General features: G+C 36.6%; 1 protein-coding gene across 1 annotated transcript in view; it reads right to left on the bottom strand.

Annotated features, from left to right (window-relative positions):
• LRRC1 (leucine rich repeat containing 1) overlaps nucleotides 1–16,885 on the bottom strand; it is a 91,041-nt gene that overhangs the window by 17,749 nt on the left and 56,407 nt on the right. Inside the window, exons 7-10 of the mRNA XM_034436714.3 lie at nucleotides 13,450–13,524; nucleotides 11,892–12,036; nucleotides 4,431–4,549; nucleotides 2,253–2,336 (exon numbers count right to left, since the gene is read on the bottom strand). Of these exons, the coding sequence (XP_034292605.2) occupies nucleotides 2,253–2,336; nucleotides 4,431–4,549; nucleotides 11,892–12,036; nucleotides 13,450–13,524 (423 nt within the window). The remainder of the gene's footprint in view (nucleotides 1–2,252; nucleotides 2,337–4,430; nucleotides 4,550–11,891; nucleotides 12,037–13,449; nucleotides 13,525–16,885) is intronic.

Below are 16,885 nucleotides of genomic sequence, written 5' to 3'. Positions count from 1 at the left end.
CAAGCTTGAACACTGCTTTGAGTGATTCATTGTCAAAATAAAAATGCATATTTAGTGAGTTTTGGTCCAATTACGAAACAAGCTAGGCTGGTTTGGTCTGAGTATGAAAGAGTGGAATTGTTTTTAAGTGTTCTGTGATTTGATTGGAAGGTTCCTTGTTTCTTGCAAGTGAGTGTTTTTTTACTTTTTTCCCCCGGGCTATTACAGTAAGGATAGGACATGTCTTTGTTGTTACTGGCTTAGGCTGGAGAGAAGAGGGGAAATGTTCTGGAGTTAAGCAGAAGGCATTTAAGGAATGCCTGATACAATGAAGGAGACTTTTTAGATCTGATTTTTTTCCCTACCTATCATGTCATTGTTTTGACTACCTAGCAAGGTAAGTCTCTGTTTCTCTGCTGAAGCTGGACTTCACATGTGTCAACACAGCTGCTTTGCCATATCAAAGCCAGGAGGAAATCATATCAGCATAAATTGTGCTACCCGCAAAGTGGCCCTCAACACACTTTGCTATGTTGTGCTTCTGCCCCATGCAGTTCCATCACATAACCCTGTAAAAACAGTGATTGGTAGCTTTTTAAGGAAAAATGTGAACATTACCAACTGGGAAAAAGTCACCGTTAACAGTCATACAGAGTATGGGCTAGGATAGTCTTGTTAGATCCAGGTGCTCCATCCAATCAATTTTTATTTCTATTGTTTTGCTCTTCAAAGACTGTTGACCTGTCAACCTAATGCCTGTAGAGAGCAGCAGAGTGTTTGTCTCTCTTAAAAGCCATGTATGCGTGCCTAGATTTCCATAAATGATTTTAGAAGTGGGAGTTCAAGAAACAAGATTGCCAAGATATATATATATATATATAAAATGGTAAATTTGCAATGAGCCTGTAAAAACAAAGGTAGAAGGAGGCAGTCTATATTCCCGATTGCCCTCAGGGTTAGGATTAGGCTGACATGATGCTAAGAAGAGGTTTACTTTAAAAACATTTCTGAAAGAAACCCCAATTGTGTGAATAAGCCGACTTCAATTCATTTTATTTACCAGGATGCATCTTGTCCTGTAGATAATTAACTTGAAAGAGGTGTGTGAGAAAGTGAGGTCTCTGTGTTCTTTCTTTCAAGCCAGATTAGTAACCTCTCCTTAGTGTTCCTTTCAATTAGCAAACCTCTCAGGCAAAGCAGAAGGCTACACTTTTGAGTTTTTAAATTGGGGGATGGCACAATAGGTGGAGAATGATCCTAATCATTCCAAGATCATTCCAATGAATGATCATAAACTTCAAAAAAGTTATTTTTTCTCTATTTTTTCCACAAACACTACACTAGTAGTCACACTTTTCATGAGCTACTGTGCTGTCTATTCTTCTGATCATAGGGTGATACGAAAGAAGCAAGATATTTTGAGGGGGTGATCCCATTGTTTCCTATGGCTCAAACACTCAAAACATTTCAAGATGTCTTTCCATAAAATAAGAAACTGGGTCAGGTTGTGTTCTGGAAAAATACAGACAGTTCAATGTGTTTAAACCATTAGTAGGTATATTCCTGTGTAATGTTCAGTTAATCTTAGCGCTGGTTATGCTTAATGAGTTCGAACTTAGTACAGAAACTATAACTTCCATGATATCAACTTAAAACTTAAGAAAAAATCTTGTGCTGATTCATTTTCAGCAGTGTATCCTTACTGAATTAAAAATCAAGCAGTTTCAGACATCTAAGAGGTAATATTATTAACACGATTTGCTATAATTATCTAAGAACCTGCAGTCTTGAGTTATACTTCTACATAGTAATTTTAGTTTTAATAAGCTAAATACTCCTAATAGCTAGAGACATTCAACAGTATTTTGACAAAGCATCCCAAATTTAACTGCAGATTATCTTCCAGAACATTGCTGTGGGAGAATGACCTGGCCTTCAATTATTCTTAAAACTTGAGATAATATTTCAGATTTCCACCTACAGGGTGAAAAGATGTTGACACAAATAACAGCTGTCCTCCTCTTTTATCTGAGAAGCCCAAGGCTAGGAGGTAAAGTCTTAATTATTTTGGTTAATCTCCAAACAAATATCAGTCACAGTACATTCACCAGTAAATGGAAAGGTCTAGTTTCAGTCCAATGTGGTCACTATTCCATACACAAACTTTATTACATCTATATTCTTTGATTATTCATAGCTCTGATTCTATTTTTTCTGAATAAAAACTACATACTTCATTTCTCCCAGTGTAAATAGTAATAAACATTAATTACCTCTTTAGGTAAAGATATAAGTTGGTTTCGGTCAACATTCAATATATTCAGCTTCTTTAGTTTTCCAATGCTCTTTGGCAAAGTCTGAAACGAAACAATGTCAGCAATTAATATTATTGGCATTTCAAAGTAAGTTGTGGAAAGCAAGCAATGAGCTAATTAATATGCTAAAACTTTTTAAGAATTCATCTTTAAACAGAATGATGAACAGATGATGGCCAGAAACTTTACTAAGAGGAGTTCTAACAAAATAACAATGAATTTCAGATGTCTGAAATTTTAAAAGTTCAAAGAATGTATGATCAGTATTCTCATCTGTACCGAGCTACACCTCAGGATTTTTGATACAATTGCAAAACCCTAGTGAATAACCGAGATAAGAAATATTTATTTTAAAAGAGGGTCACATCTAGTTTGGGGCAATTTCTCACTATTTCAGAAGCCTCTTATTCTAGATGGTGATGATCCTCATTGTCCAATTAATATTTTTGATGTTTCAGAGATCGATGGTGAAGGCTACCTATGCTTTTTCTCCACTCGCAGGAGAACAAGAAAAATTAAGGCAATTCACATAGTAAGAAAGAGATCCATGGTTATTGTACTCATAAAAACATATTATGGCAGATTACATAGGATTACTACTGTGGTTCTTTCCCTCTCTTAAAGTATTTGCTTATTCTGGAACAGTGGCTAGCAAATTAGTCTCAAGCTGGAGCAATGTATAATAGAGAGAGAACAAATTACAGCCTTTATTTTACTATTACATCTTGTTCTAGCACACTGCAAAGCAAACATCTGGTGTTCCATTCTTACGCCTCCCATTCCTCACCTTTGCAGGTTTTCATTCCTTCTTCCCCATTTGTTAGACAAATTATTCCATAACCCTATCCTACAAAGGGGATAAAATTACTTCTTAACTCTATCACTGACCTGGAACCAGCAAACTCTGCTGCAGCAAATGAACAGCCAATTTGCTGATATGGTTAGGAAAGGTCCATCAATATTAAACAAAAAAAAAATAGGGAACATACACAGGTGCAAATGACAATCTGGCAATTGACAGAAAGACTTCTGATGAATAAGAATAATTGAAAGCCACTCAAGCAAACTGAGAGCCCAAAATTGAAACTCAATCTCTGCATCTCCCACTATTACTTCAAATCAAATATTATAGCTTTACTGTTCCTATTAGAACTGAATTATACTTTTTTGAAATAATTTTAAAATATAGAAAAGAATTTTACCATATCTTGGACAAGACAGATGAGTTTATGATACACACACATACACATATCTGTCCCTTAAACCTCTGTAAATTGGAGAATCCTACAAAATCATTCAGGTTGACTAAACTTCAGTGCTGGCATGTAAGAAACCAGGAATGTGAAATTCACTGAGATTGGAATGTTTGATTCCCATTCCAGCTCATGCTGTTTGACCACAGCCAGTAAATTACTTCTATCAAGATTTTTTTTTTATTTTAGATTAATTTTTCTTCAATCCCAATGCTTCTGAAACCAGTCAGTTTTTAAAACATATTGTCAATTTTAATTAAGGTCTTTTTCATTTCCCTCCAAAATCAGCTGGCACAAATTTTTCCTCTCTTCAGTTATTTTTTCCTATCAGCTTAATGGGATTTCCTCCTGGAAAAGCTGTTGCAAAACTCAGCTAATCTTTATTATTTAAATTACTAAATATTTATTAAATTTCATAAATTACATTAAAAAGCACTAGAATATTTAGGTTTGAGAGAGGTGATTGGAGAATGCCAAAACATAATTTAGCATGCCAGCATCCTACTACATTCTGTACAAGATCATCCTCTATTAGATCTTATACTTAATTATTGCATTTTTCATAAATTTGGTTTCTCCTCTACAACGCTAATCTTTGCTGAATTATTTGTTATTACAACCAAATTCAAGTGAAACCTGTTTTGAAATGGATGTCATGCTTGTCTCTCTGTCTCATTCACTGTTCAGCTGATGTTTTGCTAGACTATAACTTCATGGTATTCAACACTGTGCTTAAAATGAATCCTGATGAATAGCAATTCAGTTATTTTGTACTTCACTGTAATTGTCATAAGGTCTTAAAATAAAGATTTTGCAGTTAAAGTAAATCAAGCATGCCATCCTCATTTAATGCCAACATTTGAAGAGCTAACAGCATACTTACCAACAGCTGATTTTCTGTAAGAACTAATTCTGTAAGACATTCACAGTTTCCAACAGCTTCTGTTAATTGAGTAAGCCTGTTCTGGTCAACCTTCAAGATGGATAGCTTTTTTAACTTTCCTGTGGACACAAAAATGAGCCTTTTAAAAAGCTGTAGACAAAACAAAACTAGTGGTCCTAATTGCAGCAAATATCAATTATTTAAGGAGAAAACAATCTTAACTAATTATCCAGAATATTCAGATATCCTTGAAAAACTGAGTTTTTAAAAACCTTTTTAGCTAGTGAAGTCTGAATATCTTTCAAAAGATAACCTTTCAAATAGATTTTTACAAGTTAAAAAACATCGAAGTTTCTATGAATTTTAAAGTTTTTATAGGCCACCGGTCATCCTGATTGGAAATTGTAGAAACTGTAACCAAATATTGTCCAAAAGTCATAAGCTTATGAAAAGCCTGCCCAACTGTTATTTTAGCTGAAAGATTAAAGACAAAAGTGATTATTTGAGACATTATACCCATACCCTTTGAGTTCATCTTGGTGAAAGTCTTCTGATAAAGCTATGAGGTAGATGCAGTAAGACAACTGTAGCTCTTCAAGGCAGATGTGGCTAGGAAACCATTGCCATATAGGTCAGTATTACTTTTATTGAAAAGCTATATAGTCTGAATATACTTTCCTCTTCTCTCCCTTTTATTTTCATGACAACTAGAAAGGGTTTAGTCTGAGATGTTTACTCAAGGTACATTCCTGCCCTGGACTCAGTCGTCTTTTATCTGATTATTGACTTCCTCCTGTCCCTCCAGGCGAGTCCCTTTGCCCTCTACAGACAATAACTACTTTCCTCAAGGAGCCTCATCTAGTGTTCTCTTTGGGTTCTTTTAGACACCAGTCAAAAATAAGGTTATTCAACCAGGCTTTTAAATTTGAAATGTGCCTAAATTTGAAAAGGGCAAACATGGACATCCAGATGCTGTTAGAGCAGAATTCCTATCATATTTCAACATTGATTCTGCTGGCTAGATTGATGGGAGGGTTCAACCATCTCTGGGAAGGACCTCTGGGAAGGTAGCATCTGCCTACTATAAAAAGAAAGCCATGCTCTAACAAGTGGACAACAGAAGTACATTTCTGACAGAAAAGCAAGGAAGACATCCTTAAGCAAGTAATCTATGGCTACTTAAGAGGAGAAATTTCAGGGGCATACTGCAAAAGATGTCAAAAATGATCATAAATACCAAAAGATTGCTCAATTTTGGCTACCAATACATATTCAACAATTCAATATTCAAAAGCAATATTCACAAAATATTATTTGTTGCACATTTTATCACTGATCCACGTACTAAAGAAGAATGTATTTTCAGGAGCAACAGTGATAGCATCAAGTGAGAACTCCAGATAAAAGCTCTTTGTCTCTCTTGGGGTTTGCAAAACAGTATGATGCCTAGATAATTGTATGGCCACATTACCTTCTTGAGAGGAAGGGTGGGATCAAAACACAAAATCCAAAATGGATTAGGATCTGAGTTCTTATGGGCAATGACCCCCAAGTAGTTGCAAACAAAGTGGGAGAAGGTGAAAATAATTAGAAGCTTGCTCATACAAAACCCAGAGCTACAATTCACTGGTGAGAACTTTAGCTAAGCCTGAATTCTTTTTATCATCTTCCTCTTATTCTAGAATCTGCTGCTGGATTCTGTGGGCAAGTTTGGATAAGGGTGATACCAATAAATCAGGACAAGGAAGCTCCATAGAACTAAGTGACCAGTAATCATTCTTCTTGCCCTGTGCCCACTAGCAAAAACTTCTTAAAGCCAAGGGGAATTTCAGCTGGCAGGGACAGCTGCTCTTCCCTCCTGTTTATCCCGACTCACTGCCTGGAGTCACACCTGTTGCAAAAACCATCCAAGGGTTTTGGGTTATTGTTTCCCAGGGCACATGCTTATCTGGAGCAGGAACCCAGAAAAAGCTATATTGCAAAGCTCAGAAGAGTGACCTTCATCCTCATAAGGTTGGATCCGTGGCTGAGTTATCCACAGTTGCTTCATCCAGCTGGCTTCTGCTGGGCCAGCAGTCCCGAAAATCAGGGGACAGTACATAGTACTTGGGCAAAAGGATGTTTCCCAGGTTTCCCTCCACACTCAGCAAAATAGGGGTGTATTCACATAGGCATACCATCATGAGTGGATGTTGGATCAATAGGTGACAGCCATACTTAACTATGAGCAGCAGCAAATGGGGACTGCTGATTCATCTTCCCCCATTCCAATTTTGCAGAGAGTCATCACAATCCAAATACTCTTGACTGCAGTTTCATATCCTGAGGTCAAGTACGGCTCTTTTGGAGTCCACACAACATGAACAAATCTTTCAGGTTGCCCATCAACAGTACAGGTAGTTCTCGACTTACGACCACAATTGGGACGGGAATCCCATCGTAAGTTGTTGTGGTCACAAGTTGAGTCAAACCCATTTTTAAAAAACATTTTTACCACAATCGTTAAGCAAATCACCATACTCATAAAGCGAACCCAGTTCGGCACTTTTGGTGGAAAAAGCTGCAAATCGTGATTACATGGCTCAGGACACTGAACCTGTCATAAATGCAAGCTGGGCACCAAGCTCCCGAATTGTGATCATGTGTCTCTCTCTCTCTCTCTCTCTCTCTCTCTCTCTCCCTCTCTCTGTGTGTGTGTGTGTGTGTGTGTGTGTGTGTGTGTGTGTGTGTGTGTGTGTGTGTGTGTGTGTGATGGCCATAAGTGCGAGGATGGATCGCAAGTTATTTTTTTCTGAGACTGTTTTAACTTTGAATTATTAAATGAACAGTTTTAAGTCCAGAACTACCTATCTAGAGGAAATCCATCTGCTGATTTATGTTTCTGGCTGGAAACATAAATAATGACTCGGGATGCAAAAGAGGGGAACCACCAGATTTCGTCACAAGGAAAGCCACGATAACCTTAGGATAGGATGGAGGGAGTCTCACGTTCATCTCTCTGCTTTGCACTTCCCTGCAATAAGCTAGTTCTCAGATCTTTTCCTCTCTTGCAACTGTAACTAACGCCAGATCACACTGGGAAATCTCCTCATCCCATCACAGGACTTGCTTGTTTTTACTCCCAGACCAAGTATTGATTAATCTGATTCTGATCCTTCCTTGATGAAACCAACAAGTATGAAAATCTGTGGCATTTTTCAGAAAGAACTGGTCAGATGACTGGTTTCAGAGTGTCATCAGAGCTGAATGGGAGCTTGTAATCATGTTCCCTTCCCTGAGGTCAAGAGTAATGTAAGCAGTTTTGATGGTTGGAATACGCAAGGTATACTTTTGGACAGACACTAACAATCACAGGTTTGAAAATAGGGGCAGACTGACCTTGAAGATAAGGAGCTGGTTAGCAAGGCATGACAGATGCAGGATGCAGGCTACAGCCCAGGCAGCCCTATTTATATACGGTGTGCTTTTTAAACACACAGTAAAAGCTCTATTGTGTCTGCTGCCTTCCAAAGGTTGAGGGAGGAGGCATACCAATGGCTACAAAGACATTCACTTAAGAACAGATATGACCCATAGCCAGGGTAATGGTAAGGGGGTAAGGTACAGAGTGAGGAACCCACACTAAATCAATAATGGCCATCTCACTACTATCAAGAAGAAGCTCATTTGTTGTTTTTTTAGATGAGGAGGAATCACAAAAATCCATTTATCATTTTACAGGATAGAGCATCCACAAAATTTGAGAACTCCCAGGTAAGGATAATAATAACTGAATGACAACCCCCAAGGATATGAATCTAGTAAGGCAATTGGATTAGAGTCACTAGACCCTTTTCAGTTCTCTAAAAATCCATATCCAGTATCAGAGTTTTCTCTGATGCTGGATATGGGTATGAATAAGAGGGAAGATTTTAATGTCATCCCACCAAAATACAAGCTTCCTGCTGAAAACAAATCACATGTCTTCTCTTTGCAAGTAATCCAATTCAATGCTAAAAATTGGGGAACATTTGCATGGGAATATTTAATTTACCTGTGCTTTATTGTGTAATTTATTTACACAAGCCTTGATGGGTTTGTTATTGTCTTTATTCCTGTTTTACTAACTTCCTGTAGGAAAGCACTTCATATTTCTCATGCGTTGCTGTGTCAGACCTGCTTCCAATGCAGTTGCTGCTTGAAATGCATGTATTAATAAATGTAATATAGTATTTCCATATGTATAACATAGCCAAATTGTATATACATTTATGCAAAGTTGTAGCTGTATAACTGTAGTAGGCAGAAATTGAAATACCATGTATATTTAATAATTTGTATTTACAGCACAAGTGGATGTCGCAAGCATTACAGTGCTGTAATCTGGAGATAACTGGGAAATCACACTATTTCAAATTGTTTGTAGTGTCTTTTTTAAAAAAATTCTACTAATGTACATGCATTTGCACAGCTGTGCAGGAATACAGTATATAAATAGTGTGGTGGTTCGTAACTGCTCAGCTAGAGAAAAAAAATAGCCTTAAAATAAAATATTTAAAAATATTCTCTGTCTGCAAACATCAATAAGACATTTGGAATCAAAGGAGTAAAATAAAAAAAAAATTGCAAAACTGGTTTTAAGCTTTTAAAACGATTCACCTGGGTGAAAGTTATACTGTCGTTCAGCTGGAACATATATAACGTGCAATCCATGGAAACAACAAATAGTAGTGGGTGGGTGCATATTTAAAGTATTCTATCAAGGGAACAATAGCATCAGGAGAATGTGTTTGGAAGTACTATTTGAGAAAATCAAACCCCACAGTTCTAGGATAAAATATTTGTGTCAATTACTTCATTATTTATTTTTGCTTTTAGCTGTAAGACACTTTACAGAGTTCCACTGTGGAAATGAAAAACATGATGCACAAAAGGCCACAAATGCCAAATCTAAGCCCAAACAGAAAATCAAAACTTTCTCTGCAAGATTTCTAAAGAAATGAATAGGAAATGTAAGAAAGCAACCAGCAAAAAATTAAACCTGCAATTGAACTGGCACGCATTAATATAAGCTTATTGAAGACTATACAATACATCTAAGATCCTGGAGTTGCCCAGATACAGTAAGATTGCAACTCTTAGAATGTCTGTGAATTTTTATGGAATATCTAAAAGGATATTATTTCTACAGAGGAGACAGGTTTGTGTACATTCCAGTGGAAATTTCTGTTCCTATATGTACATTTCCATTTGTATGGAAATCTCTGTAGAATGCTGCAGTCGGTGGCTTCATCACAAAAATATCTCCAAGCAAACCTAAGAACATTTATTAAACATTGCAGGGCAGGTAAAACATTGATCTTCTGCACCGAAGGACATTATCTATTATTTCTGACAGATAATCATATCTGTCAGATCTGATTCATACATTCACAGAATCATCTGATTTTTACGGTCACCAATCACTGAGAGATATACTAATAAAAATGCAGGTGTCCCCATTACCTTCATAATAAACATTTGAAAATCAAATCTAAGTCTAAGTATATTGATACCATCCATCAATATATCATACACATGGGTACTACACTCAGAAGGAAAGAAGGACACAATTAAGGTGGCAGTTTTTTTTTAATGCTGTGAATAACTCAGAGAACCATGTGGAGCTTAATTAATGGAACCTAACTTATTCATGCATCTCAAGTTGTCCCCTCAGCAATGGGCAATGTATTTAAGCTAATTTCAACATGTAACCAGTTGCAGTAAAACTGCTGATTAGCTGCTTGTAAGTCATATCAAGAGCAGGAAAACAAGCAACCAGGATGTTTAGCAAGTGGGAGGGAAAATAAGGATAAAGAGGAAGAGATTTGAGCAGGATAGACAGGATAAAACAATCAAAATAATGTGTGCAATGTATGTAAATAGAGATGTTTCTGTTGGGAAAATCACATGTCAGCAATCTCCTGTTTAATTATTATTATTATTATTAATATACATATACAGTACACTGCTGCTCCATGAAGCTTAGATTCAACACGTTAAGAGTGGGGAATTAAGTATCTTTAACCCTGGTTGACATTTTGAAAATAACATCAATATTTCTTTGTACAAAGAATGACCATCTATAAATATTCATTTGGGAAAATGCCAAAAATGTGCTTGATTACTCTGTGGTATGCCAGCATAAAAATGAAATGAATTGCTAAAGTCTGGGATTCAATAATAGTGGAAGTGTGCCTCTGTGTGTGAGTGTGTGTGGTGAGAGAGATGTGGGAGGCGGGAAAGGCCTGTATAAAATACTTAAAAAGACATTTTGCAGGGAGTGTTAAGGTGAATAAAGAACCTCACATGAAGCAGCCATAGGACTTGCAAAGCTCAGAAAATTGCTCAGAAAGCGGCCTCCAGATGTCTCAGTTTGTGTGGGTATGCACAGAACGTATCTGAGACCACCAGTGAAGCAATGTGGCACTGTGTACATATAGAGGCAGCAAAAGCGTTTGGAGCACTCCACTCTTGCCAATGATGCTGTTATTTCAACCATTAAACTTAAGAGGTGCTTCCTGGGTGCCAAAGTGAGTTGAAAAGCCCGTGTTTCAAATGCCTTCTACAGCCCTAATAATATATATGTCATCTGGAGAGTAGGTATAAGACTGATATAATCAGCAGATTTAAGATCACACTGTGGAGGGGGAAAAGCCTGAAGAAAACACATGGGCAGAACCAGACATCACTGCAAATATCCGGTTGTCTCATATCAATATCTTCCCACTCTGTAAATGTGCAATGCAATCTAGCTCCATGATACATCACCATCATCATAAAGTGAACATTTTTCACTCTTGCCCTTGGCAAGCCATAATGTGTTGAAACAGTGTAATTAACATCTGTAGGCAAATGAAATGATATTGCAAAGTGGCACGCAGCTGCTTTCAGATACATGTTTTAATTATGGCTTCATTCAGGTGTAATACCAAATGTGTGTGAGCTTCAGACTCGTGTTCTTTTTTCACCGGCCATAAAATGACCCCAAACAAACCAATATGAATTTGGGATTGTTTCCATCAATTATACCTTATTAACCGCAATGTTTTGGGTTCAGATCCAACTGCCAAACTGTGATCATAAACAGAGGAGAAACCTCTGATAGACAAAGGCATTCATGACTACTGTACTGAGACTTTCATAAGCTAATTCACAATTAAATCATGATCTAATAGAGGAATAGCAGTCACAGATCCCTAAAGGAGGCTCCAATGCTGCATAAAACAATCCAGGATCATAGGTTGCCCAATGATGCCTCAATGTTATGTACAAATACAGCCAATATTTGCACTTATTTGCACTAGCATCAAAAAAGCAAAACATGTTCCTAACAAAAATAGTAATAATGCACATTAGACAACATGCATTTGGTGTCAATCAACTTCTTACTTGGATTAAATATTCTAATGTTTATTGTTGAAAAGAAAAGATTTCACGCACCTACACCATCTGGTAACATTTCAAGGATATTCTGAGAGATGAGGAGGTCAGTTAAAGAGGTCAGGCCATTTATCTCTTCAGGTAGCTTTTCCAGTTTGTTTTCAGAGATATCCAGACACAGCAGGTTTTTCAGGTTTCCTATTTCCTACAAAACAAAAGGCAAAGTCATGCCTCAACGTGCCAATGCCCAGAGATCTGACATTTGTCCAATTACAACATTCCTAAGGACAAGACTACAAATCCTCCCTGCTGGATGATAGCACACTTGTGATGATATTACAAGTAAATCACCAGTAAAATCTGTATGTGAGACACCTAGCATGGGCCAATAATCTGTTAGTATATTTTCAGACTTTGAAGGTACATTAAACTCACACCCAACTCTTAGTACTGGCTCAAGGTTCAACAGTTCAATCTAAAAAGGTGAAGCACATGAATTCAATGTCTGCTTTTTATTGACCTGAACAAATGTCAGGACTCATTCAAGGATAGCATACATAGATTATGCTTTTATTTGTTTTACAAGTTTTATCGAAGCAACATTTTAAATATTTATTTCCCTGATTTATATACAAATCCTGCTACTAGATCATTGAAACATGTTTTGACTGCAGTTAGCAGTCATCTGTCTCAGCACTCCTTCTGCTAAATCAACACAGAGGAAGGCGCCACTCTGCACCTGCTCTGTTGAACATTTAATCCCTTTGTAGGACAAGGTTAAAAACAAGTAACCAAACCTATCCCTTTATGACAGAGGCTAACGAATAGGTTGTGGACAACTATGTCCCCTTTACGACCTGCGGACTCAACATTTGTCTGAAATAGTATAGGGTTTCCTGCCTGAGCCAGGGATTGGACTAGAAGACCGTGAAGGTCCCTTCCAACTCTATTATTCTGTTAACTTCTGGGAGTTGAAATCCACAGGTTGTAAAGTTGCCATTGTTGTCTACCCCTGCTAAAGAAAGTAAGTTTCTGCATGCTCCCTTTCTAATTTCCAAGGCAGAAAACTCCTAGAGTTGGGCACTCTGTTTCATTATTATCAGTTCTTCAAAATATCTGTTTATAAACCTTCCCTGAGGTATTTCAAAGGTGCTAAGTCAGGAGGGCAATCTTATCAGTACAAATCTGTATGCTCACAAATCTTCCCCTAAAATTGGATGCATTCTGAAGAAACTTTTTGGCATTCAGTCATATATTTAATTCTGTGAATATTTCACAGACATAGACCTTAATATTTAGCTGTTCCACTGTCGCCAAGTTCTCCACTGCTCAGGGAAAAATATGTTATCTTACTTCCAAGTAAACAAGTGTGTTGCTTTCATAAACAATACTTTGCCAGAGGAAGAACCAGCATAATGTCCTTGCCCCAAAACAACTTCGTCAGCTTCAAAATGGAGACACAGATAATGAAGATGAAGAGGTGCTAACATACTGAGAATAAACATGTAATGAAAAAAAAATTTTTTTTCTAAAATAACAGCATACTAAGTTTTAAATGTTTTTATTTCATTAAGCAGGTGAGTTTAGTTGCAAAAATCCAGGAAGTATCTATTCTTACCTGAGGTATTTCTGCCAACTGGTTTCCATCTAACCAGAGGTCTTTAAGGTTATAAAGTGCACCTATTGTTCCTGGCTGCAATATATAAAAAAACAGGATTAGCGTTAAACAATATAGCACAATTACCCATAAAGAAATCCAACTTCATTTTATTTCATCCTAAATAGCCAATTTTTTTTTCTGCAAATAAATAAAGTTAAGCACAAAAAATGATCATTGCCATTCCCCATTAGCTATCCCCTGGGTCCTTATTAGATTAGGGACAGGAAACGTGATGCCTTTTGGAATACTGAATGACATTCCTGAGTGTTAGCCTAATTAATCTAAGGTAATCAATTGTACAAATCCTTCCATGCTGCTGGCAGTTCAAAACTTCAAGGAGGTGAAGGAAAGGTGTGGCGTAGCCTACTATGGTTTCTTGACTTCTGTGTTGACTTCTGATAACTTTACACCTACTATGGCTTCGTTCAATCAGAAAAATCAGCTATTTCCCACAACTACAACATACTTAGCCCAAACTATGGAAAGAATCCTTGTCCTTTTTTCAAACAGTAAGAAAATTTAAGCAGGATATTAAGGAAAGAGACCCTCTGCAAGGAAAAGGGAATTAAAGCTTATTAGGAAGACCTAAAGGAGGTTGAGGAGGCACCTCTTCCCAGTAATGAAGTAGCAGCAATGGAGGAAGAAAGCACTGTCCACTGTCCACAGACATGATATGGACACAATTAATGAAACAACTTTAAAAAGAATTGGAGACAGAACGGGATAAACACACCGTGGAAGTAACTAAAGACATAGCAGATGTATCTGAGCAAAAAAATAAACAATTTATGGAAATGTCACAGCAAGTAGCAGATATAGTTTAAGTAATCAACAAAGCTTATGATATGGCTTCAAGTAATAATCTAGAGATAAGCAAGGCTTAAAAGAGTATTTCTGAAATAAAGACTGAATTAGCAGATTTACCAGATTGTTAACAGGAGACATAATTTAAGGATCAAAGGAGTGTCAAAGAAAACTGGAACAACCCTTTTGGCTGGTTATCTCATTTCTAAAATTAATGACCTGAGCTCTGGCTTGAACCTAAGGGATAAAGCTATTGAATGTGCTCATTGGGTTTATTCTCTTAGGAACACACAAAAACCTAGAGACATCTTGGTCATATTTGTAAATTCAACATAGAAGATAAAATTATAAGAAAATCACATGAACTGGAGGAGATTAAATGGGACAATGAGAAAACATCCTTCTTCCAAGACATCAATGAAGAAAGGAATTTAAACTACTGATAGAAAAAAGTATGCAGGACAAGTTTCATTATGAGTTGGGGATTTCCTTTTATGTTACATAATTATTTTAAAGTCATAAAGAAGAAACATTATTTATTTTCTATTGATTATGCTATAATCATGCAGAAAATTATACACATGGAAAAAATTAATTAAAATATTATCTTTGAAGTCTTAAAAAATTGTTTTTTTAAGTTGGTTTAGAACAAAGTATCTTCTTAACTGAAGAAACACCTATTTTATTTCAAATGTTTGCAGGACCCAGAGGGAAAACTGCAGATATGGAGAAAGAGTTGGGTATCATTTATTTTTTTCTTTTCAGTTCTTTTAATTTTCAAATCTACAGAGTAAATTGAACTACTGTTATTAGGAACCTAACCTAAGTATATATTTAGTTGCCAGCTACATTTTGTGGATATTAAGGAACAGCCTCTATTCTTTTTCATTCTTTTACAGGTTGATTTCCAGTGGTACAGTGGTGGGAGGGAATGAGAAACCTGGATATTTCCTGCCTAGATTTTTTTTTAAATTAACCTCTTCCTTGGGCGTTTCTTTTTTAAAATGTTAATTTATAAGGGTTTATCTATAGCACTATTCATTAACCATCTTGAAACCCTGTCTTGGAGGATAGGCAAGATACAAAGCAATATTAGCTGCTTGTACACATTGAACTGTAAAATATTTGTATTTGCTTTTTTAAAAAAATGGCCTAACCTATATTGTGCTGTGTCAAAGCTAGGTAAAAATTGAAGCCAATGGCAGCACTATCTCAAGCTATATGGCACCAAAGCTATAGCAATAAGAACTTACAGAGAAATAATTTAAAAGGTAAAGTCTCATTTGAGTCAAACTTGACCCTTGGTGACTTCATGAATATCACTATGTAATTTTCTTGGCAGCAATGCAGAAGCAATTTACCACTGCATTCTTCCAGGATGTTTTTTTATTTCCTGGTCTAGTATACAACTCTGATAATACCCCAGAAGCTCTTTCAAATATTAACCATGCCTGACCCTGTTTAGTATCCGTAAATATTTGCAAGAGGAATTTTTCTTGTACATAGTTCCTTTTCTCTTGCCACTGAAGATAACAAGGAGCAAAAACTCCAAAGCGCAAGTGGTTTAAAGTTGATTTTAAAGTGAAGTATCACATATGACAACACCCAGCAACCTTGGCTGATCTAGACTAGAAAGTTAAAAAAATAGCAATAGAACACAGTGAAAAACAACTTCCATAACATTGCCAAAAAAAAAAAAAAAACCTCAACAACCCTATATGGTTATTCTATGTATAGTTGTGGCCAGAAACCAAGAACAAGTCAAAGGAACTTTTTGCAAGTGTTCATAAACAGAAAAAGTGGAAATACAGTATTGGACAACAAAAACTCAATATATATGCGAAGGGTATTTTCAAAAGTGTAACGGTAGTCCTCAACTTACAACCAATAGTTTAGAGACTGTTCGAAGTTACAACAGCACTGAAAAAAATGACTTAAACTGTTTTTGTCACTTATGACTATTGTAGCATCCCCATAGTCTCATGATCAAAATTTGGACACTTGGCAGCTGGCTCATATTTATGACGGTTGCAGTGTCCTGGGCTCATGTGATCACCTTTTGCTACTTTCTGACAAGCAAAGTCAATGGGGAAGCCAGATTCACTTAACAACAGTGTAACTAACTTAACAACTGCAGTGATCCACTTAACAACTCTCCCAAGAAAGATCAAAAAATGGGGCAAAACTCACTTAACAACTGTCTCACTTAAGCAACAGAAATTTTGGACTCAGATGTGGTCGTAAATTGAGGAGTGAGTTGCTCTTCCAGTGTTCAATTTAACAAACTAGCAACAATGACCTTTTCTTCAACTCTCCTAGTTTTGTTGGTGAAATAAGCAAAAGCTCTTTTATTGTGCAATTGTAGAACAAGAACTCACCAGCACAAACAAGTTACTGGAATTGTTTCAATATGAACTGAAATGACAATGGAAGCATACATGGGTACAGGAATGTTTCCTGCTGCGATCACATTATAAGAATGGAAAGTATTTTTTTTTTTTCATTCACAACACTAGTGTGAATTACCAGTGTGGAGAAGCAGCTCACTACTATCCTTGCTGAACATGGGAATTTATTGGCTGAACAAGAG

The sequence above is a fragment of the Pantherophis guttatus genome, chromosome 1 (assembly GCF_059756535.1).
Source record: "Pantherophis guttatus breed Tessera chromosome 1, ASM5975653v1, whole genome shotgun sequence".
Taxonomy (NCBI): Eukaryota; Metazoa; Chordata; class Lepidosauria; order Squamata; family Colubridae; genus Pantherophis; species Pantherophis guttatus.
The sequence above is the reverse complement of the archived record's forward strand: the minus strand, read 5'-3'. Positions and strand labels throughout refer to the sequence as shown.